Source organism: Scyliorhinus torazame, chromosome 6 (genome assembly GCF_047496885.1).
Source record: "Scyliorhinus torazame isolate Kashiwa2021f chromosome 6, sScyTor2.1, whole genome shotgun sequence".
NCBI lineage: Eukaryota > Metazoa > Chordata > Chondrichthyes > Carcharhiniformes > Scyliorhinidae > Scyliorhinus > Scyliorhinus torazame.
Window position 1 is genome coordinate 305,720,584 of NC_092712.1, and position 22,809 is coordinate 305,743,392.

Genomic DNA, 22,809 nt, shown 5'->3' on the forward strand with positions numbered 1-22,809 from the left:
AACAAAATCAGACAATACATCCTTGCTGGCACTGTGAAAAGCCATGCAGATTTGCAATTGTGCTCCCAAGCCAGCTTAGAACGCACAACAGATGATTCTATGCATACAGGAGACAGCCATCTTCAATATCTGAGGGAAACCCAATGAGTGCTGTGTAGACGCTTCACCAGGTTAGAACCACATTTTTTGGGTCTTCTTAGTGCTTCTCCTGGCTAGCTCTCCTACAGTCCTCATTAAACCAGAATTGTTAATGATGATAAATGAGTATCGAAGAAAGCCTAAAGTGATTTAGGTGTCGATGGATCCAGATCACTAAAACCAGATGACAGGTGCAAAAATGACCGGAAAAAGGCTAATAGGGTGTTGGCATTTTATGTCAAATTAGTTGGAAAAGTGAGGAAGGGATGTTTCGGTTGCATAGAGAGTTGGTAAGATCCATTGGGCACCGAACCTCAGGAAGAATACACCAGTTTCAAGAAGTGCAGTGTAGTATTACCAGAATGATGATAATGGGCTAAATTATGAGGAAAGGTTGCAGAAATTTGGTTTGTAGTTTCTTGGGATTAAACAGGTTGAGGGATGATCAAATTGATATACTTACAGGAGAAGCATGATAAACATTTTGAAATCTAAACAAGGGAGTACAATCTTAAATTTAGAAATTAAGTCAGGGAAGCACATTTTCCCACACAAAGGGCATTGGGAATCTGTTGTTCTCGTTTTAAAACATTGCGGAGACTGAGGTGATTGAATCTTTTATGATGGGTTTACGTGAGAACTGGGTACTAAAGGGTATGGATCAAAAGCAGGTAAATGGAGGCGAAGCATAGATCAGCCATGATCTAACCGAATCGCAAAACATGTTCGAGGGGCTGAATGGCCTACTCTTGTAAGCATTCATTGTACGGCTACAGACTTAGATGTAGATGTATGGGTACTCTTATCGTAATCTTTTGAGCCCGGAAAATTTCTTCCACAACTGCACTTCCAATCCACCAATTTAGGAGGTTTGCTCCTCCATCTCCAAGAAGGCATTTCAAACAGATCTCCTCGGCAAAGAATCAAGCCCACAATTCCAAAAAGAGAAATAAGCCTTCTCTATAGCACCTCCTGGCGTAGTACATTCAGAGCCACATGGTCAAAAGGATCAGTCCTGCACCACTTCTCATTTCTGCCATCCTTTTCCAGAGACTTTGAAAATGAATGGATCATTTTGAATTGTGAGCAGCAGCCTATTAAGAGCCACTGACCCTTTGGGTATGACACAACAAGACCCAAGCCTGTGTGTAATCTGCTCAGGCGGTGTGTCGATATTGTGGAAAATAATGGCACACTTTTCAGATGGGGAGTAATTTTCACTTCAGGCACAATTACTTTACTATATTTTTGATTTAATATCTAAGGACGGCACGGTAGCACAGTGGTTAGCATTGTTTCTTCATAGCGCCAGGGTCCCAGGTTCGATTCCCGGCTTGGGTCACGGTCTGTGCGGAGTCTGCACGTTCTCCCTGTGTCTGCGTGGGTTTCCTCCAGGTGCTCCGGTTTCCTCCCACAAGTCCTGAAAGATGTGCTTGTTAGGTGAATTGGACATTCTGAATTCTCCCTGTGTACCCGAACAGGCACCGGAATATGGCGACTAGGGGCTTTTCACAGTAACTTCATTGCAGTGTTAATGTAAGCCTACTTGTGACAATAAAGATTATTATTATTGTCTGGCCACTGCATTGTCCTGTTGTCTGAACTCCCTCAGTCACCACTGAATGATTTCAGACAGTGAGAGAGAACACCTACGAAGGTCCTAAGTAGGAATGGTGCCTATGCATTTTGTTTGTTTACAGCAGGTCCCTAAACAGAGGTAAGTAGCTGACTGAGGGGGTAAACCAGAATATAGGGTGCATGCCAATATTTGTGAAACGGTGCAAACGGCACTGGGAGCTGGGTTTACAGGCAACTTTGCAATACCGGATACATTTGTGATGCAATAAATAGGTATGCGGTGAGGTGGCCTGAAAAAAAATGCAGCAAATTTAACGATGTTGACAATAAACATGACACAAGAATTATTCGAAAGACATAATTATTTATGTATACACCCATCAAAATTGCTAAAAGCACATTACAGTTAAGGCAAATATATGGTATGCTTTACAAAAGGGTTTGAATAACACTGCGGTCTAAAGCTTTCTGGATCCCTTTTTTTAAAACCCACTCTGTTCCAGTAGCTCTCCCTGATTCCTTAAGCAGTTTCTTCTGGTGCTAATTCACAAGTGCCACACCCTTTCTACTTCCCACTTTCACTGTAAGCTCCAGAGCCCTTTTTCTCAAACATTGCTCGTGATCAAGAGACTGATTACATTCCACCCAGAGTCAACATTGCTTCTGTACACAGCTCCTTGTCAGACATCAGTTTAAATTCACACCGGGGCTTCTGCGTTGCTGTTTAAACAATACAGCAACTTGTGCAAACGAGAGACACAAATTAAAACTGCCTAATTTGGGTTTTACTTTGTCTCGCCTGATAAAAGTCGCCTTGTTTAGCTGAAATGAAAAATGCCGCCAAACGTCACTCTCACTTGAGTGTACATTTTCGCACACACAGAGACGGGAACAGTTCAATAATGTTCTGACGTACAGGCTATGGTGTAATAATGCATATATCAAATAGAAATATTGTGCTGTCCGAGATTTCTGGGACCCACATTATTGATCGGTAGAAATCAATTTCACACAGATTGTTAGCCAGATCAACCCATTAACCTCCTAATGTCCTATTCAACAGAAAATAAACAAATACAGCTGCAAGTCTGCAGGAGGACTGCTGATCAATTAGCATGATGAACTGCCCGGACTTCAAACACAAACACCGCTGATACTGTGCAATTAATGGGTAATTGGAACACAACATTGCCTATTAAAACCTGAGCCACACTGTGACCTGTTGGTTACAGCTATTACTTCAGAAACCAGATGCTCACGTATTTAAGTTCCAAGGGTTTCCAATAATCACAGGTAGGACTAGTCTATTTCTTAGCTTTGCTACCATTGTGGGGATCCAAACTAGAGAGGGCAAGGGGTGATGGGGAAGAAAAGACAGAAAACAGAGGGAGCAGGGTCTCAGTCTGGCCATCTTAGCCATGGAGAAGAAGAGTAGAGGAGTTTTTCCCCCAGTGTGCCGAACAATATTTATACCTCACTCAATACCCAAAAGAGAAGACCTGGTCACTTGTTTGATAGTCATTTGTATGGACTTGCTCTGCACAAATTGGCTGCCATGTTTCCTACATTGCAAAAGTGACTATATTTCAATAATAGTACAATAATCACTACGACATTCTTTGGAATAACCCAAGATTGTGAAAGCTGCTAAGTGCATTTTCCATTCCTGAAGCAACAAATTAAAGATGGACAATATACGTGGCTTTCCTCATGTTGGCCACAAGAACAAAATAAACCACCGTCTCAGCTGAGATCAACCTGCTCAGCACAAGCCAAGTCCTGAACGTGGGGCCTTCATATCACTCTAGCTTAATATTACACCCAGCAATGTATTAGATCAGTAAGCTTGAAATTTTATAGAAAGCATTTAATGCACAGAGAATATATTTTGAAAGATCTTCAGTAGTGTTATAGCAAAGGTCACTGCTAATCATTTTTCCATCTTTGTATAAAATATATTCCAACCAATGCCTCATTGGATAATACACCAAATGATGTGACATTTTAAAAAAATAAATTTTGAGTACCCAATTATTTGTTTTCAATTAAAGGGCAATTTAGCGTGGCAAATCCGCCTGCCCTGCACATCTTTGGGTTGTGGGAGTTAAGCCCACGCAGACACGGGGAGAATGTGCAAACTCCACACGGACAGTGACCCAGGGCCGGGATCAAACCCAGTCCTCAGCGCTGTAGGCAGCAGTGCTAACCACTGTGCCACCGTGCCCCCCCCCCCCCCCCAATGATGTGACATTTACCCCAAATCCTGGATAGCTGCAGATTCTAGCTCTCCGAGCTGCTGAGTTAATGAAGCAGCTGGAGGCTGACTGAGGGAAACAGTTTTTTTTAAAAAGCACTAGGTTCCCCAGATGGCTCAATGGTGAATTCACTGCCTGATGTGCTATCTAGCCACAGAGATCAGAAAGGGCACAGGGGAAAAGCACATTAAGCCAGTTCAGCATGTTCGCAAGGTCACTGGGATAGATTTGGTGACCCACGAAATGTCAGTCATGTGGAGACCACCATATCTTTGCTTTCTTAGCGCTGTCAACTGCGCATTGAGGGCAGAGAGAACTACAATAAAGCAAGAGACCTGAGTAGTTTCAGAAATCAGAAACAATAAAGGAGCTGGGTCTTAGCCAACACCAAATTAATGGACATTGGAAGGGGGGGGGGGGGGGGGGGGGGTGGAGTCTTTTAGTATTCTAAAAAAGATGTTGGAATCAGCAAATTTGTATGCAAATGTAATATCCCTTCAGAATACTGAATGCAGTCTTACAGAACTGTTGAAAGCCAAGTTTCAACAAAACAAACCTCCACAAACGCATGAAACATTTCCAAAAAGTTTAAAAGGCCAAGGGAAACTGCAATGGTTTCGTCGAGCTGTTCTCATGGTCACACTGAGAGTTAATGACTTAAATCAGGCCGCTGTATCATTTGGCATTGGGGTTTTACATTTCTCTGCCTGAATTGAAGCAGCAGGACTCAGCACAAACACCAATTCACACCCCGAACTGCTACTCCACTGGACCCAATTGCCACATTTCTTCTGTTACCACATCACGGTGTGCCTCTCTGGATTGCAAGTGAAATATTAATGAGCAACTGTACTACAGGTTGTTCATCTTTGACAACATGACCCTGGCTTCACGTTGAGCTCAAATATTTCAACACCACTTCTGCAATGAAATTGTGTCCTATACTTCATCTATATGCATGGTATTCCAACAAACTTAAAGGAACTGGCACTGCAATTAATCCATGCAAATCAATACAATGGTCATATCATTATGCATTTTTCCTTATAGAATAGAGATATTAAAAGTTGCTTTTGACACTATTTACAAGCGTATGCTCTTAAAGTATGTGTAATGCGATTTTTTTTAATGGGCTGGTGCCAAGTTTAAAATGACATAAAAAGAGCAAGAACTTGCATTTAGATAGCAGTTTTCACAATGGCAGTATGCCCCAAAGTGCCCTTCACAGCCAATGAGGTACTCTTGAAGTGTAGCCACAGTTGTAATGTAGGAAAATGCAGCAGCCAATCCTAGAAACAGCTGTGAGATTAAAGACCGGGGCTGCAATTTTCCCAAAATTGCACAGAGTGTTGGATCAGGCAAGAAAAGCTATGTGAAACTTGCCTGCTTCACAGGCGCTGTTTCTCACCCGAGTAAGCAGCACGCTGTGCAATTTCATAGTGCCGAGAGCTCCCCGCATGTGTCCCCTTGGCAGTGCTACCTCATAAGAATCCCAGGGGACGTAGACAGCCTGGTCCATCAATGCCCCCCCCCCCCCCCCCCCCCCCCGCCCCCCGGCGTGATCATCATGGCAGGTTTTCACTTATGAAATCCAGTAGCGATTTGCACCAGTGCGACGTCACCGTAGGACCTATTATAATATTTGGAAAGGGCGGCTGTTGCCACAGTGGTTAGCACTGCTGACTCACGGCACTGAGGATCCGGGTTCAATCCTGGCCCCGGGTCACTATCCGTGTGGATTTTGCACATTCTCCCCATGTCTGCGTGGATCTCACCCCCACAACCCAAAGATGTGCAGGGTAGGTAGATTAGCCATGCTAAATTGCCCCTTAATTGAAAATAAAAACAATGTTTGGAAATCAGATTCATGCCCTTTCTGGGCACAAATCGGGTTACGTTCTGAGCAGGGGCTGTGGGGAAGATTTCAAACTGAGACGGCGCAAATCCCGTTTTTGGTTGCTCGCGAGATTTAGCGGTCATCACGGGATTTTAATCCGCGGCTAACGGGGCCACTAGATCGTGGCCCAGATATCAATTTTACCAAAGTTGGTTGAGGGTTTAATCAGTGAACTATCAATGAGTCACGGCTAACACAATCAAACCAAGTGCTCGAATAACGTTGCCAAATATGATTTCTAGGCTGTTGTTCCTTCAGGAAAAATTGCATTACTATTACCTCATTGTCTACTGGTTTGTAACTTTAAGTGTCAGTATTAGTCTATTTCTAATTAGCAGCTTCACTGCATTTGTTGAGAATTTCAGATAGCAATATAAAAATCTCAATGCAATTTTGCTGCAAGTTAGTCACTTGCAGGCTATGTGGTGATAGAAACATTTCAGAGTTCTGAATGATGCAATAGTGGAAACGCAAAACTAACAGTTGGACCATCAGAATATGTGTCAGAAACCAAACGTGGCAGAAAAGCTGCAGTAAAAGCCAAACTTGCCTTTATCCACCTCTTTTTTTTTTAGAAGCATGTGTTACCGTTCGGGAACACTGTTTAGTAACAATATACTAGAAGTATACAGCAGTGATATAATTTTTGTTAAGAGACATCTTCATTCTCTGGTTTGTAAGTATTTAATTTCTCTGGGACAGCCTTACTGCAAACACAGTCCACATTAAATGAATCCCACCACTTAAACTCTCCCTTGAAAAATAAATAAGCAGGGGGTAGCACTGGGGTTGAGCATGCTCGATTGTGAAAAGTCCAAATGGCTGGAAAACAGAGACACTATTTTCTCACATTGTAACTTTGACATACCAAAGCTTCTTTCAGAATGCTAACAATCTTGGAACATACTCCACGCCATCAGTGAGTTTAGTCATTGCTGCCAGCTCCTCCAGTATCCAGATAATAGCAGCTGGCCCAGCTTTTCTTTTTAACTCTCAAGCTTGCAGATGTGCGATCTCACAGTTTCTTACGATTCGCCAGTTTGCAGGATGTCAGGGCCTCCCACAAAACATTCTGTTGTAAATGGCTCCACTCCAGAAGTCGTTTGAACGCTCCTTAAAGATTCTTCCATCTCCTTCTGGTGCTTCTTCAGATGTTTTTGCAAAAGCTGCTTGTCGGGAGAGGAGTAGATGCATAAGTGACACCCAAATGTCTCACCCGTGTGATGCCTGCGCACATGAAGGTCCAGGCTCTTCTTCTGAATGCTGCACAACAGAGGAAGAATCGAAACAAATTAAATGTATGAATTCAATTAATCTTTGTATTGCGTAATTTATATTATTCAGAGGCACTTTGGACCGAAGCAATTCAATTTTGCCTGCTCTCTGTAACCCCTCCCATTGAGTGTGGAATACATTCCAAAAGCACAAAAATAAGCGTGCACTTGCGAGTTTGTCATAGAGGGCTACAGCACAGAAAAGGTCCTTCAGTCCATCACATCTGCGTTGGTCCAAAACAACCGCTTTATTCTAATCCCATTTTCTAGCATTTGGCCCATAGCCTTGTATGCCTTGGCATCGCAAGTGCATATCTAAATACTTCTTAAATGCTATGAGGGTCTGTGCCTCCACCAACCTTTCAGGCAGCGAGTTCCAAACTCCCATCACCCTCTGGGTGAAAAGGTTTTCCTCCCATCAATTCTTAAAATAAAAAAAATTTATAGTCCCCAATTCATTTTTTCCAATTAAGGGGCAACTTAGCGTGGCCAATCCACCTAACCTGCACATCTTTGAGCTGTGGGGGCGAAACCCACGCAGACACGGGGAGAATGTGCAAACACCACACGGACAGTGACCCAGAGCCAGGATCGAACCTGGGACCTCGGCACCGTGAGACAGCAATGCTAACCACTGCACGACCGTGCTGCCCTTCCGCCAATCAATTCTAAACTTTCTGCCCTTACCTTAAATCTATGCCCCCTGGCCATTGACCCCTCCACCAAGGGGAAAGGTTTCTTCCCGTCTACTCTATCTACGCCCCTCATAATTTTATACATCTCCATCATGTCCCCCCTCAGTCTCCTCTGCTCCAAGGAAAACAACCCCAGTCTATCTAATCTCTCCTCATAGCTAAAACTCTCCAGCCAAGGCAACATCCTAGTAAATCTCCTCTCTCTCCTGACCCTTTCCAGTCTATCACATCCCTCCTATAATATGGGGCTGGTTTAGCACAGGGCTAAATTGCTGGCTTTTGAAGCAGACCAAGGCAGGCCAGCAGCACGGTTCAATTCCTGTACCAGCCTCCCCGAACAGGCGCCGGAATGTGGCGACTAGGGGCTTTTCACAGTAACTTCATTTGAAGCCTACTTGTGACAATAAGCGATTTTCATTTCATTTCCAGAACTGCACACAATTGCTCCAGCTGTGTCCTAACCAACATTTTTCAGCATAACCTCCTGCTCTTACACTCTATGCCTTGGCTAATAAAGGCAAGTATATTGTATGCCTAACCACTGTATTCTGCTACCTTAAGGGAACAGTGTACTAGTGGACATACTCACCAAGGTCCCTCTGATACTCGGTGCTTCCCAGGGTCCTGCCGTTTATCATGTATTCCCTTGACTTGTTTGTCCCGCCCAAGTGCATCAACTCACACTTAACCGGATTGAATTCCATTTGCGTCTGACCAGCCCATCTATACCCTCCTATAATCCAAGGCTATCCTCCTCACTATTTGCCACCCACCAATTTTCATATCATCCGCGCACTTATTGATCAACCCTCCTACATTCATATCTAAATCATTTATATAAACCACAAACAGCAAGGGCCCCAACACTGATCCCTGCGGGACCCACTGGACACAAGCTTCTGGTCAGCAAAACACCCCTCGACTGTCACCCTCTGCTTCCTGCTACTCAGCCAATTCTAGATCGAAATTTCCTTGGATCCCATGGGCTCTTAGTTTCACTATCCGTTTCCCATGTGGGACCTTATCAAAAGCCTTGCTGAAGTCCAAGTAGACTACGTCAAATGCATTGTCCTTATCTACATATCTGGTCACCTCTTCAAAAAAATTCAATTGGTCAGACATTATCAGGCATAACAAAACCATGCTGACTGTTCTTGATTAATCCCTGCCTCTCCAAATGCAGATTAATTCTGTCTCTCAGAATTGCTTCCAATAGTTTCCCCATCACTGAGGTTAGACTGACTGGCCTGTAGTTTCCTGGTTTATCCTTTCCTTCCTTCATGAATAATGGTACCACATTGACTATCCTCCAGTCCTCCGGCACCTCTCCTGGCCAGAGAGGAATTGAAAATTATTGCCTGCGGCCCTGCTATTTCCTTCCTTACCTCATTCAACAGTTTGAGATACATTTCACCTGGCCCTGGAGATTTATGTGCTTTTAAGCATAAGACTACGCAGAACCTCCTCTCTATGTTCATTTCTTTAATTTAATCACCATCCTTCTCCCTGATTCCCGATTACCACTGTAGGCCTTAATAGGCCCTCCTCTTTCCCCAGTTATCCTTTTACCCTTAATGTACTTGTAAAACAAAACTTATAATTTTCCTTTATTTTACCTGTCAGTATCTTTTCAAGTTCTCTTTATGTTCTTCCAATTTCCTTGCACATTCTATATGTCTCTCAGGTTCCTGCTGTTTTGAGCCCTCGATATCCGTCATAAGCCTCCCTTTTTCTCCTTATCCAATTCTGCATATCCCTCAGTTTCTTGGGTTCACTGCATTTGTTGGTCCCACCCTCTTTCTTAACTGAAACACTTTGGTCCTGTATTATTCCTATTTCCTTCTTGAATGTCTCCCACTATTCTATCTCACATTTACCTAAAGGCGTCTGCTCCCAGTCCACTCTGAACAAATCATATCTGATCTCATTAAAAATCGGTCTTCCCCTAGTTTAGAACTTTGATTTCAGGTCCTTATCCTAGATTATTATAGAATTTACAGTGCAGAAGGAGGCCATTCGGCCCATCGAGTCTGCACCGGCTCTGGAAAGAGCACCCTACCCAAGGTCAACACCTCCACCCTATCCCCATAACCCAGTAACCCCACCCAATACTAAGGGCAATTTTGGACACTAAGGGCAATTTATCACGGCCAATCCACCTAACCTGCACATCTTTGGACTGTGGGAGGAAACCGGAGCACCCGGAGGAAACGCACGCACACACGGGGAGGATGTGCAGACTCCACACAGACAGTGACCCAAGCCGGAATCGAACCTGGGACCCTGGAGCTGTGAAGCAATTGTGCTATCCACAATGCTACCGTGCTGCCCTTTTCCATAACAATCTCAAATCTAACGGAGTTATGATTGCTGACTGCAAAATATTCCCCCACTGATATTTCAACCACTTGCCCGGCTACGTTACCGAAAATTGAGTCCAAGACAGTCTCCTCTCTTCTAGGACCTTCTAAGTACTGCCTTTAAAAGTTCTCCTGGATGCATTTTAAGAATTTCACTCTCTCCAAACCTTTCACACTATGACTACTTCAGTTAATGTAGGGAAATTGAAACCTCCCACTATCACTACCCTATTACCTTTGCACTTCTCTGATATTTGCCTGCAGATCTGCTCTTCTATTTCTCTCAATGTGACTGCTTCTTTTGGGGATTTTAAAACATTTTTCAATTAAGGGGCAATTTAGCATGGCCAATCCACCCAGTGAGACCCAGGCAGACACGGGGAGAATGTGCAAATTCCACACGACAGTGACCCAGGGCCAGGATCGTGCCCGATCCTCTGCGGCGTGAGGCAGCAGTGCTAACCACTGCGACAACATACTGCCTCTTTTTGTTTTTTTAAGTTCTACCCACATGACTTCATTTGAAGAGCCTTTGAGATGTCGTTCCTCCTTAGTGCTGTAATTGATTCCCTGATCAAAACTGTGACCCTTCCTCCTCTTTTACCTCATTCTCCATCCCGCCTGAAGATCCTATATCCTGGAACATTGAGCTGCTATTCCTGCCCCTCTCTCAACCATGTCACATTAACAGCAATGACATCGTACCCCCATGTTTTAATTTGTGCCCGCAACTCACCTGCCTCATTCGTCAGACTCCTTGCATTAAAATACCATCCAATCTTGCCAAACTCCCTTGTGACTTACTGGTCAAGAAATTCTCTGCCTTCCTGATTCACTTGATGTCTCATCTAATTTCGGCTGTGCGTCTCGCCCTGCTGAAACTTCTCTCAGGATCCCACACCACTGCCAAGTTAATTTAAACCCTCCTTACAGCACTAGCAAACCTCCTTGCAAGGATGTTAAGTAATGGGTTAAGAGACATTCCAATTAGTTGTCTCATTTATGTTAAGTATCCAATAACTGACACTGATATGTAAAGAGGCTTCAGGTGGCCTTTGTGTCAGGTGATGTGAAGATAGTGTTTTGTGCAGAGTCTGTTAAAGTGAAATAAAGGTGTTTGAGAAAAGGAGAAGAACCTTTGACTCTTTATACAGCAGCTGAACGTCTAACAAAGGACACTGGTCCCATTTCAGTTCAGGTGCAACCCATCCACCTTGTACAGGTTCTACTGTCCCCCAAAACAGTCTCATATGTCCCAGAAATCTAAAACCCTCCCTCCTGCACCATCTCTCCAGCCACGCATTCATCTGGATTAACCTCCTATTTCTTTTTTAAAATATTTTTATTCTCCTCCTTTTTCACATTTTCTCCCAAATTTACATCCAACAATTAAACAATAATCAGTAACGAATGCAATCCCCATATCAATAACAGCGATCCCGTCCTCCCACCAAACCCCAAAACATTAGCCCTCAAGTTAACATAAACAAATTACAAAAAGGAATCAGGAATTACCCATAGTCACCATTAACATACACAGTCCCCCAAGCCCCCTAATGTTCGATGTGATCCAATTCTCGAAAGTGCACAATGAATAACGCCCATGAATTGCAGAACCCCTCCATCCTTCCCCTCAGTTCAAATTTGACCTTTTCAAGCGTCACAAATTCCAGCAGGTCCCCCCGCCACGCCACGATCCGCCTTCGGGCGATCAACGAGGCGAAGGCTATAACACCTGCCTCCGCACCCGTTTCCAACCTCGGCTGGTCCGACACCCTGAATATGGCCTCCCAAGGTCTCGGGTCCAGTTTCACGTGCACCACTTTAGAGATTACCCTAAACACCTCCTTCCAGTAATCCTCCAGCTTTGGACAGGACCAAAACATATGAACGGGGTTTGCGGGACACCCCCCTTCCCCCCGCAAAGTTCACACACATCTTCTACCCCATCAAAGAGCCGGCTCATCCTCGCCCTCGTGAGGTGCTCTCTATATACCACCTTCAGCTGTATCAGCCCCAACCTCAGGCACGAGGTGGAGGCGTTCACTCTCCGGAGCACCTCACACCAGAACCCCTCCTCCATACGCTCTCCCAACTCTTCCTCCCACTTTGCCTTGGTCCCTTCCAGCGGTGCCTTCTCCTCTTCCAAAATAGCCCCGTAAACCGCCGACACTGCCCCCTTCTCCAGTCCCCCGTCATCATCATCTCCTCCAGCAATGTGGAAGCTGGCTCTAACACGAAGCTCTGTATCTCCTTTCTGGCAAAATCTCGAACCTGCATGTATCTAAATATTTCCCCCTGCTCCAGCCCATACTTCACTCCCAGCAACCGACCCCCAAGAAACAAATTTTTTAGTGTCCTAATTCCTTTCTCCTCCCATCTCCGAAGATTTCCATCCCACTTCCCTGGCTCAAATCTTATGGTTCCCCCGAATCGGCATTTCCCTTGACCCTGCCCCCAAACCAACCTCCTATTTCTATACTTGCGCATGCCCAATCCTTTAAAAGTTCTGATTGGGATTTTGGCAATCTGACTTTCAAGATTCTCTGCTTGATGAAGGAGACCTGTGCAGCCTGACAATGCAAGAAGAGCATTAGTGGGCTGAATGGTCGGCCTACGGCAACTAGCCTGCTGCATTAACTGCTTTGCAGATAACATTAGCTTTTTTGCAAGTTCTATTTTCTTCCATTACATACTTTGTTAGCGGTGTGCAATTTGGGAGAAAGTGTTACAACTTCAAATAGTGACAGACCATTACAATCCAACCAGTCTTATTGCCACATTTAATCATTCCCGCAAAGCAGAAACGCCACAATGGCAAAATATATATTTTGTGCAGAAAATCCAAACTGTCAACTGTTCCTTAATATTACTGGCTCAATAACTGTAGTGAGAGTGTTTGGAGTCATTTCTATTTGCTACTATAACAATAAATAAGCATTCTGAATTCATTTGGGAAGCTGGAAACTGTAAAATATTTAGTAGAAAGAAAACTCAACGAATTGATTTTAAAAATCAAACTTCACAGAGTTAAATTCAAAGAGTTCCATTTTGAAATACTTCTGTCTATTAAACTGTCCCTCTCTGACCTGGATTCAGAATGATCACCAATTCTTAAGTTCCGATAATTTTCATAATTGCATTTTGTTTGATCAGCCACTTTTCGCTCATTTTTTTCTTCTTAATTCTCTGCACCCACTTTTGTCACCGCACCCCCCCCCCCCCCCCCCCAACCACACACACACACACACACACACACACACAAGCCCCAACCCTGGTAACAAAAGTTAAAGAAAGGTAAGCTTGAAAAGAAGATTACAAAGAAGATCTTGAAAAGAGACACATCCACTATTTTCTCTCCGAGGCGTGATCCATGTTTTTGAGGGAACTGACTGGCCAATGTCCAAGGGCACAGCATTTCAAATACCATGTACAAATTCACCCTCACCAGTCAAGATTCTGTCAGTGAGGCTGAAAATGAACAATACTGTTAATCATCAGTGAGCAAAAATCACAAGAGAGTCATTGAAGTAGATTCAGAAGTAATGGTAAAAAAAAACTCATGAGATTCCACAGTTGCTAAGCAACAACATGTCCCCAGTCCACTGCTATTGTCTTTGGGTATATGGTTGTTTCCCCGTTTTATGAAGGACCGCCTTTATAATATATTAATCTTTTATCATCTCTCTCATTTTGTTAGTGTTTCAGAAATGCATGCATTGAGCGTGGAACATAATATACATCAACCCCCACCGCCTCCCAGAAATGGTAAAGGAGAATAGGGGGCACATATTAAACAAAATGAAAAAGAGGGCAGCAGTGGCAACAATGGAAGGACAGAGAGAGAGAGAGAGAGAGAGAGGAGAAGGATAATCAGAAATGAAGGAATAGGAGAGCAACAGAAACAGACGCCAAACAGTGAGTAAAACACAAGAAAGAATAAACACAAGGGTAAGCGCGCTGAGGACCCAGGTTCGAATCTTGGCCCTGGGTCACTGTCCGTGTGGAGTTTGCACATTCTCCCCGTGTCTGCGTGGGTTTCACCCCCACAACCCAAAGGTGTGCAGGGTAGGTGGATTGGCCACGCTAAATTGCCCTTAACTGGAAAAACATAAATAAATTATTGGGTATTCTAAATTTAAAAAAACACAAGGATAAGTGTGCAACTTAAATCAGAGTTGACAAATGGGAGAGAATGAAGAATGCAGAACTCTACCTCATCAGATTAAAATTCTACATTTGGGTGAAAATCCTGGGCATGATCGAGCGGCCACATTGCGCCTGAAAAGCAGCGCGCGGGAGACCCCGCTCTTAGAATCTACCCGGCTCGCATTGCCTCACGAGATCTAGCGAGGCGTTCCGATGAAAATCTCGCCCATTGTGGGTGGGATTACTTTTTGACAAATCTGCACATTAGAGCGAGACAGCGAGTCTCACTTAAAATGGAGTTTCCCGAGGCACTGGGATCTATCTCCTTCGCCTCAGCGACCACGGGCGTTCAGTACTGGTCTCCACAAACGAGAACTAGACGGAAAAGCACTCGTGGGAGTTTCCTAGGTCCTGATCTTCTGGGCAGTGTGGCACCCTGGCACTGCGGGTGCCACCTGGACACTGCCAGCTGGCAGGGGCACTGCCGGGGTGCAAGGTTGGCACTGCCAAGGTGCCAAGCTGCCATTTTCCATGCAGCGGCAATCGGGCCGGGGGTGCCCTGTGCAGGTGTTGGGGAGGGGCCTGGGGACCCTCCCATAGCAAGTTTGGGCTCCAGAGATCGGGACGCCATTCTCGCTTCACTGGGCGAGTGGAGCTCCTCAGTGCAGAGAAATGTGTGGCCTCGGCTGCGCGTTCCCCACGGAGGTCCCACATCGAACCCAAGTGACATTATAAAGTTTTGTGTTTCTCAGTGCTGCGAGCTTCGGGAAACATGTGGTCAAACGCGCTCGCTATGGGACTTTGTTCCAATTTAGTTAAACCGCGTCCACAATTTTCCATTTGCTATTTGGTTACAATTTGAAGATTCTTTCCCCAGTGTCAGAAGTAGAAATTCACTTGCTCAGGAAACGGTGTGAAAATAAAAATTCATTAGACTCTATGTGAAAATGAATCTTGGTGCTGACAAATGATATGTGCTAATTGGGTGCATTTCTACATTAATCCTTGAAGGTGGCAGGATGCACGGTTAATAAAGCATCCTAGATTTTATTAATGGGGCAGAGAGTATAAAAACAAGGAAATTATATCAAATTGTATTGAACACTGGTTCAGCCTCAACTGGAATATTGTATCCAGCTCTGGGTGACACATTGAGAATGATGTGAAGGCATTAGAGAATGCAGCAAAGATTCACAAGAATGGTTCCACAGATGAGGAATCTTTGTAACATAGATAGGTGGGGCTGTTTTCCTTGGTGAAGAAAAGGTTGAGAGAAGATTCAAAATCATAGGAGGTCTGGACAGAGTAGATAGGGAAAAATTGTTCTCATTGATGGATGGATCGAGAACATGAGGGCGCAGATTTAAAGCAATTGGCAAAGAAATCAATGGAAGTAGATGCCCACACACATGGGCACACCCCACATCTCCCCCAAAGTGAGGACATCCCACTACGGGGTCCCTGGATGCCCCACCTCTTCAGCCCCCACCCCACACCCCCTTACAAATGCCCCCCCCCTCTCCTGGACCCTACCAACCTCTCACCCCTTTACAGATGGCTCCCCCTCTCCAGGACCCCCACCAACCTCCTAGAGGCCCCTATTTACCTGCCCTGACCCTTGGCAATGGCACCCTGACACTGGGGCACCCTTGCACTGTCACCAACTAGGCAGTGCCAAAGTGCCTGCGGTCCAGGGGGAGGGCCAGGGGTCCACCCTGCCCTATCCCTTGCCAGCCAGGCTCCTCTGATGGCCTGGGAAACCCCCCCTGGTGCCGTTCCACCTGGTCCACATTTGTGTGGAGCAGGACTGAACGGCGCCCGGCTGAAGCCTCGCTGGGGAGGCTGGTAGATCCCGGGAGGTTGGTAATCCCGGGTATGTGTGGCAGGAAAGGTTTAAACCCTATTTCGGTGCGCCCCGTTTGGTCACGCCCCTTTTGGCCGGGATTCCGATGCCTCACGGGACTTGGGTGTATCCTGTGAGGCGTTAAGGTTGTCGGAAGCCCGTGGGAGGCCTCTCCTGGGATCTACCGGCTGCAATGCGTTCAAGGGTTCGCATCCTAGGTGAATTCTTCCTTTGGAGAGCCAATGTGGACACGATGGGGCAAATGGATCTCCTTCAGTGCTGTTACAATTCTGTGATTTTCCAATAAGCTTTTTTCCCTCTAAATAAAGAAACAATCTTGAAACAAATCCCCTCAGAAGTGAAAATAAGTTGTTATTGGAAATAGAACTTTCAAAATTGAGAACAGTAATTTTTAGACCTAGGTTTTAGGTTTGTAATGTAGGCCGATGTGTCAGCAGGTATTATAGCTGGGCGGGTACACTACAATTAAGTCAAATGACTGAAAAAACAAAAGAGAAGCCATGAATGCTTTCTAACTTCTTTCTAACAATTATGCTGACTATATAGTACCTCCTCTGGCACCCTAACTGTGACTCGCTAACTGGTCACAGACCAAGGTCTAAACATTGTTCTGCATGGATCAATGTCACTCCACACAATGCTACGGAGTAGGTATTTGTGCAAAGATTATGAATAGACTCTCAAGAAACAAAAATACAAGTTATACTGCAGAAAACATTTAAAAACGTTGTTGATCTAACCAGTTTCCTGCAATTTGTCAATACAGTAACGAAACTCCGCAGAGTCTGGATGCCATGAGGCCTCTTGTTTCTTTGCCGTTTCCTTCCTGTTCTAATGATAATCATGCAGCTGCCTGATTTAATTTTCTTTAAGATTTTACTTTTCGCCTAGAAAGGCAGGTCATTCTCTGAAAGAAAAAATACTTGAACTGAAACTAGAAGGGAGGGTAAAGAAAGCAGTACTTTTGTTCGGTTATTAAAATGATCCTGCAATGGAGAAGAAAGTTCCCTACAGCAACCAGGACGGAGCCCATCCTGATGGGAAAAAAAATGAAACACTTGGGACGGAATTCTCCCCTTTTGGGACGAAGTGAGGCTCCAGCGCCACCTGTCCTGCAGCCCAGAGTGGCAGGATTCCACACCAGATTCTGCGCCTGGGACCTCATCGATTATGCACAGGCAAGATCCCCTCCCGGTCACCTGGAAAGCCAGCAGCTGATTCATCCACCCACCCTCAGCTGGCCGGCTGACCCCATATTTAAACACAAGTCCAGCACACTCCTGTCACTCTCTCCAGTTCACCTGTCTTCACCAGACCTGGCAGGATATCTGGAACCCAGAGGGAAAAGGTAAGCAGCCTCAGAAAGGCGGCAGCACCGGCTTTCAACACCAGGACCCTCGAGGCCCTCATTTGGTATGTCCTCTACCACAGGGACAGTTCATAGAAGCACAGCAGCCTCATCTCTCCGGCCTGGGAGGCCATTACCCAGGAGTTTAGAGTGGCTGTCGCCCGCCCACATAGCACCATCCAGTGCAAGAAGCAGGTGAATGATCGCATCCGCTCTGCCAGCGTAAGACTTCTCTCAGATTCCTCCTCTATCAAACTCTTGGCATCATGTACTCAAATGCTACTCTCTTCAAGTATCCCACACATCCATTAGTAGTTACACATATCAACACTCACCCTCAACAAGGGGTCCTGCATTTCACCCAACTTCTGTTCCATCCTCTCTGATCACATCTCTTTCTTTTGTATTCATACAGGCAAAACGTGCGTGCAACAAGTGAGAACGAGCCCAGACCGGCCTCACCGAGTTCAAGGAGGCTGCTGCAGAGCTCGATGGCAAGGACTGGGATTGCTCCTGTAACAATGCAGAGCTCGGCCTCCCGCAACAACCTGATACGGATCTCAGCTCCATCACTTCACCCAAACCAGCGGCCTGAAGCAGCCTGCATCCTTAAAAGGTACTCCGGAAATTTGGAAACCATGGGAATGAGGTTAGAAATCCCAGAATTGGGACCCTCCCGTCATTTTTAAACTGCTCCTTAAGTCATCCCAATTTGGCAAAAATCTAGCCCAGAGTTTCCATTTCAGCCAAGGTTCCCCAAGGAAATGTAAAGTTACCAGAAAGTAACAAAATGCTCTTTTTAAAGAGTCCTTGATTTAATTGGCCCTTTACAGTGCAGCACTACCCCCTGATTTGGGTGACGGTGCATGTTCTTGAGCTATGTGGAATGGGATGGATAAATAAGGTCAGGAACGTGGTATTAATGGATAGTGTACCCACTCACCAACTATAGGAGCACAGCTGGCATTTGTAAGGCTTCTCAGTAGAATGTGTGCGGGAATGCCGCCTCAGAGAGCTGGCATCAATGGAGGCATACTGGCAGATGGTACACTTGAAGGGCTTCTCACCTTTGGAGACAAGAAAAAGAGAACATACCTGATAAAAAACGTCTCTTGGATATACCCATGCAATTCAAAAATTACAATAATTACTTCAATTTCGTCGCCCCCTGCAACACAGATTTTCAAACTACATTAAACTAAAAGTTTTCAAGTACTTACTGCGTAGAATACGATAGGCAGAACTTTCGCCATCAGTGGGTCTCGAACATGGGTGATGCCAGCTCAGTCTCCTGATTTTTCTTACTAATGATTTACTTTCCAGAGTCTTGACCATTATAGTAACACATCACATTGTACTAAAAGAGTTCACCTTCCTGACTCTCATCCTCTCCCACATATAAAACTTAGACGTAAACATTAAGAACCTGAATACGCATTGTGCTGCAAAGATTCAGCAGTGACAGTCTAAGTTATGGTCAAGAATTATCTGTGTAGTAGCTTAAAAAGCTCACACACAATAATCTTCATTGTCTGAAAGAAATGCAGCATGTTCATGGAAACCTGAGGACAGCTCCATCACTCAAGAAATTCGGCACCATTTTCCTTCAATAGGTCAATACTACAGCAAAGCTCTGCAGAGTCTGGATGCCATGAGGCCTCGTTCCTTCTCCAGGACAAAACAATCCACTTCACTGATACACTATCCACCATCTTAAACATTCACTCCCTCCACCACTGTCGCAATGTGGCTGCAGCGTGCACCATCTAAGAAACACATCATAGAAACTCACCAAGGCTTCTTTGCTGACACCTTCCAAACCCATGACCTCACCCACCTAGAAACGCAAAGCAGCAGGTGCAAGGGAACATCAGCATCTTCAAACTCCATATAACTCTAAGGGGCTGTTTAGCCCAGGGCTAAATCGCTGGCTTTGAAAGTAGACCAAGGCAGGCCAGCAGCACGGTTCAATTCCCGTACCAGCCTCCCTGAACAGGCACCGGAATGTGGCTAGTAACTTCTTTCCTGGGGTGGATGGGGCTAGTAACTTCATTTGAAGCCTACTTGTGACAATAAGCAATTTTCATTTCATTTCATTTTCAACTCACACACCATCGTGACTTGAAAATATATCACCAATCCAAGTCACTGGGTCAAAATTCTGGGAACTCCCTCCAAATAAATAAACAAATGATCTTTATTATGTCAAAAGTAGGCTTACATTAACACTGCAATGAAGTTACTGTGAAATAACCTTTATTAGTGTCACAAGTAGGCTTACATTAACACTGCAATGAAGTTACTGTGAAATAACCTTTATTAGTGTCACAAGTAGGCTTACATTAACATTGCAATGAGGTTACTGCGAAAATCCCCTTTAGCAGCACTGTGGGTGTACTGACATCACAGACTGCAATGTTTCCAGGTGACGCCCACATGCCATGAATGAATAAAAACACACATTCATCAAAGAAGCTAAAAAAAAGGTCCATGGGGAAAAGGGCAAATGTTTAAAAAAAAAAAAAAATCATTTTTCCTTAAATTATATGAAGTGTTTTATCATGACAACTGATCTTTCACAGTATTTTATTTTAAAAAAACATTACTTTCTGAAGTTATGTAGGAAAATTAAAACACAAAATGAAGATCTGTTAAATGCAATTTTCTCAAGTGGCAAAACGGAAATAAAAAATATTGCATCAACCAAATTTCTGAAATAGCATTGAAGCTTCAACTTGTTTGGTATTTACTGCTCACCTGTTCTCTGTCGTCTTTTCCTTCCATCACCTACACTCATTCAAGGCCATCCCCTCGACGTGCTATATCTCTTGGCTTTGGTCAAGAACATGATTACCCTTTACCACTTCTTCCTGTGGCCCTTGTGGCCCACATCCCCATTCCATTCCAAGTTCACTTCCTTCTACATCCACCCCAGGAAAGAATACTCCCCAAGTTGTTTACAACTGCTCTTTCAAACTGCCAAGTATAATCTTTATTAGTGTCACAAGTAGACTTACATTAACACTGCAATGAAATTACTGTGGAAAAACCCCTAGTCGCCACATTCCGGCACCCGTTAGGATACACGGAGGGAAAATTCAAAATATCCAATTCACCTAACGGGCAAGCCTTTCTGAACTGGTGGGAGGAAACCGGAGCACTCGGACGAAACCCACGCAGACACGGGGAGAATGTGCAAACTCCACGCAGACAGTGACCCAAGCGGGAATCGAACCTGGCTTTTGACCCACCGCTGGTCACAATATCCTGTAGCTGTTTGATTAACACAACCATTTCCTTACCACTACCTCGGAAACCCTCATTACTGGGAGGACGGGAGGGTATAGGAAATGGTGTGAAAATACGTGAGTGATTTAACCAGTCAAATCACCAGTTAACCATACAACCAGTATGATTGTATTCTATCATTAATTTTGTATGCAAAGTCCAATTTTAATTATAACAAAAAACTTGCATTTAACTAACACCTCTCACGAATTAAGGCTATTTCAGGGGTCGGGTTGAGGGGTAGGGGAAATTCAAATCAGGACCCTCTTCATAGCAAGATGTGGGAGCGGTAAAGCAAGATGCGGGAGCGGTAATCAGAATTATTTTCAAGGGCGTCTCAAGAATCTCCTAACTCTAGAATTACTGATTGAAAAGTTGAGAGGGTGTTAGTGAGGTTGCTCAGGCTTTGGGATGCACAGAAACCATTAAGGGAGATCACAGAGAGAACATTGGAACTTCAAAACTAAAGAAACGAACGGCACTCTTAAAATCATTTGAAATTATTCTTGGGATTGACAGAATTTTATACTACATGTTAGGCAACAGAAAACATTTGTCCAACATGCGATACATTCTTACCTGTATGAATTCTCATGTGCTGTATTAGTGATGCCTTTAGTCTGGTTTTATAATCACAGTGCTGACAATGAAATGGCTTTATACCAGTGTGTGTTCCCATGTGTCTCTGGAGTGCCAACTTGGAGGAGCATTTCCTGTCCAACAGGAAACAAACTTGTCACCATCATTCCTCATTCACATCGCAGTGTTACAATTGTTCAGTGCCATTCAATGAACATTGCTTTATTTAACCCTTACTCTGCTGGATAAAATTGAAAACTCAATCATTAACTCTAACAAGAACGGCATTACAATAAGTTGCATTTATATAGCACCTTTTAACACGACAAGGTGCCTAAACCGCACTGAAATGTGCACACAAATATACAATTAAGTGATCCTTACAGACATGTAAGTGATCCTTACAGACATCTTACCACAATCAACTTTTCCACATAAAAGCCGGCCTCAATAATAGGCTACAAAAAAAACATCTCTGGGGAGGAAATCTGCCATCCTCACCTTGCCTGGCCTATATGTGACCCCAGGCCCAGACACTGAACTGCCCTCAGAAATAGCCTCGCATGTCACTCAGTTCAAGGGCTGAGCAACAAATGCAACACCCACATCCCATTAAATAAAATAAAGGATCAAATAGTCTTCTAAACTTAAACAAACAGGGTCACTTAGGCGAGCTATCACAGGACAAACTGCATCTAAAGTACTATGAGTCTATGTAGTCTTTGGGAAAGGAGAGGAGGAAAAATTGAAAAATAGAAATAAGTTAGAGTGGATGGCACTCTTGAACTATAAGAAACAGGGCAGCCAATTTGCACATCGCAAGATCCCACTGCAAACAGCAATGCAATAATGGCCAGGTACATCTGGTCAAGGAACACAAGGCCAGGATATCTGCAGAACTTCCTGGTTTTTCTTCAAATAATGGCCATGGTATCTGTTACCTGCACTTTTAATGTTCAATGCCTCATCTGAAAGACAGCACCACTGACAATGCAATACTCCTTCATTACTGCACTGAAGTACCAGCCTCGGCTAGATGTGCCCAAATTGCTGGAATGGGACTTAACCTTCTAAATCAAAAGTGAGAGTGCTACCCCAAAGCCAAGGCACTAACTCTGCACTGCAAACTGACCTTTGGGTATGTTACCTCAGTCATCAGATCTATTCTATGGAGTAAATACAAGTTTGATGAATGACCAGCATGGAGTCAAAGATCAAGGAGTTGAACCACATTACCATCTTATATAGAATTAATATTTTTTTATAAAATACATATACAAGTCTGGCAAAAGCCCCCATGTATCATTCCCCATAACTGCTCTTCAAAAAGTGAACAATGAATGTAGCAATTCAATTAGGATCTCAGGAAAAATAATTAAGCATG

General features: G+C 44.2%; 1 protein-coding gene across 4 annotated transcripts in view; it reads right to left on the reverse strand.

Annotated features, from left to right (window-relative positions):
* LOC140425563 (uncharacterized) overlaps positions 1–22,809 on the reverse strand; it is a 75,022-nt gene that overhangs the window by 20,051 nt on the left and 32,162 nt on the right. For 3 of the 4 annotated variants that reach the window (XM_072509998.1, XM_072509996.1, XM_072509997.1), the window contains 3 exons: positions 21,426–21,559; positions 18,502–18,625; positions 6,534–7,131 (listed from right to left, as the gene is read on the reverse strand). In XM_072509998.1, coding sequence (XP_072366099.1) covers positions 6,894–7,131; positions 18,502–18,625; positions 21,426–21,559 — 496 coding nt within the window. In that variant the 3' untranslated portion in view covers positions 6,534–6,893. Of the gene's footprint in view, positions 1–6,533; positions 7,132–18,501; positions 18,626–21,425; positions 21,560–22,809 lie in introns of those variants that run through there. The other variant, XR_011947887.1, reaches the window with a different exon arrangement.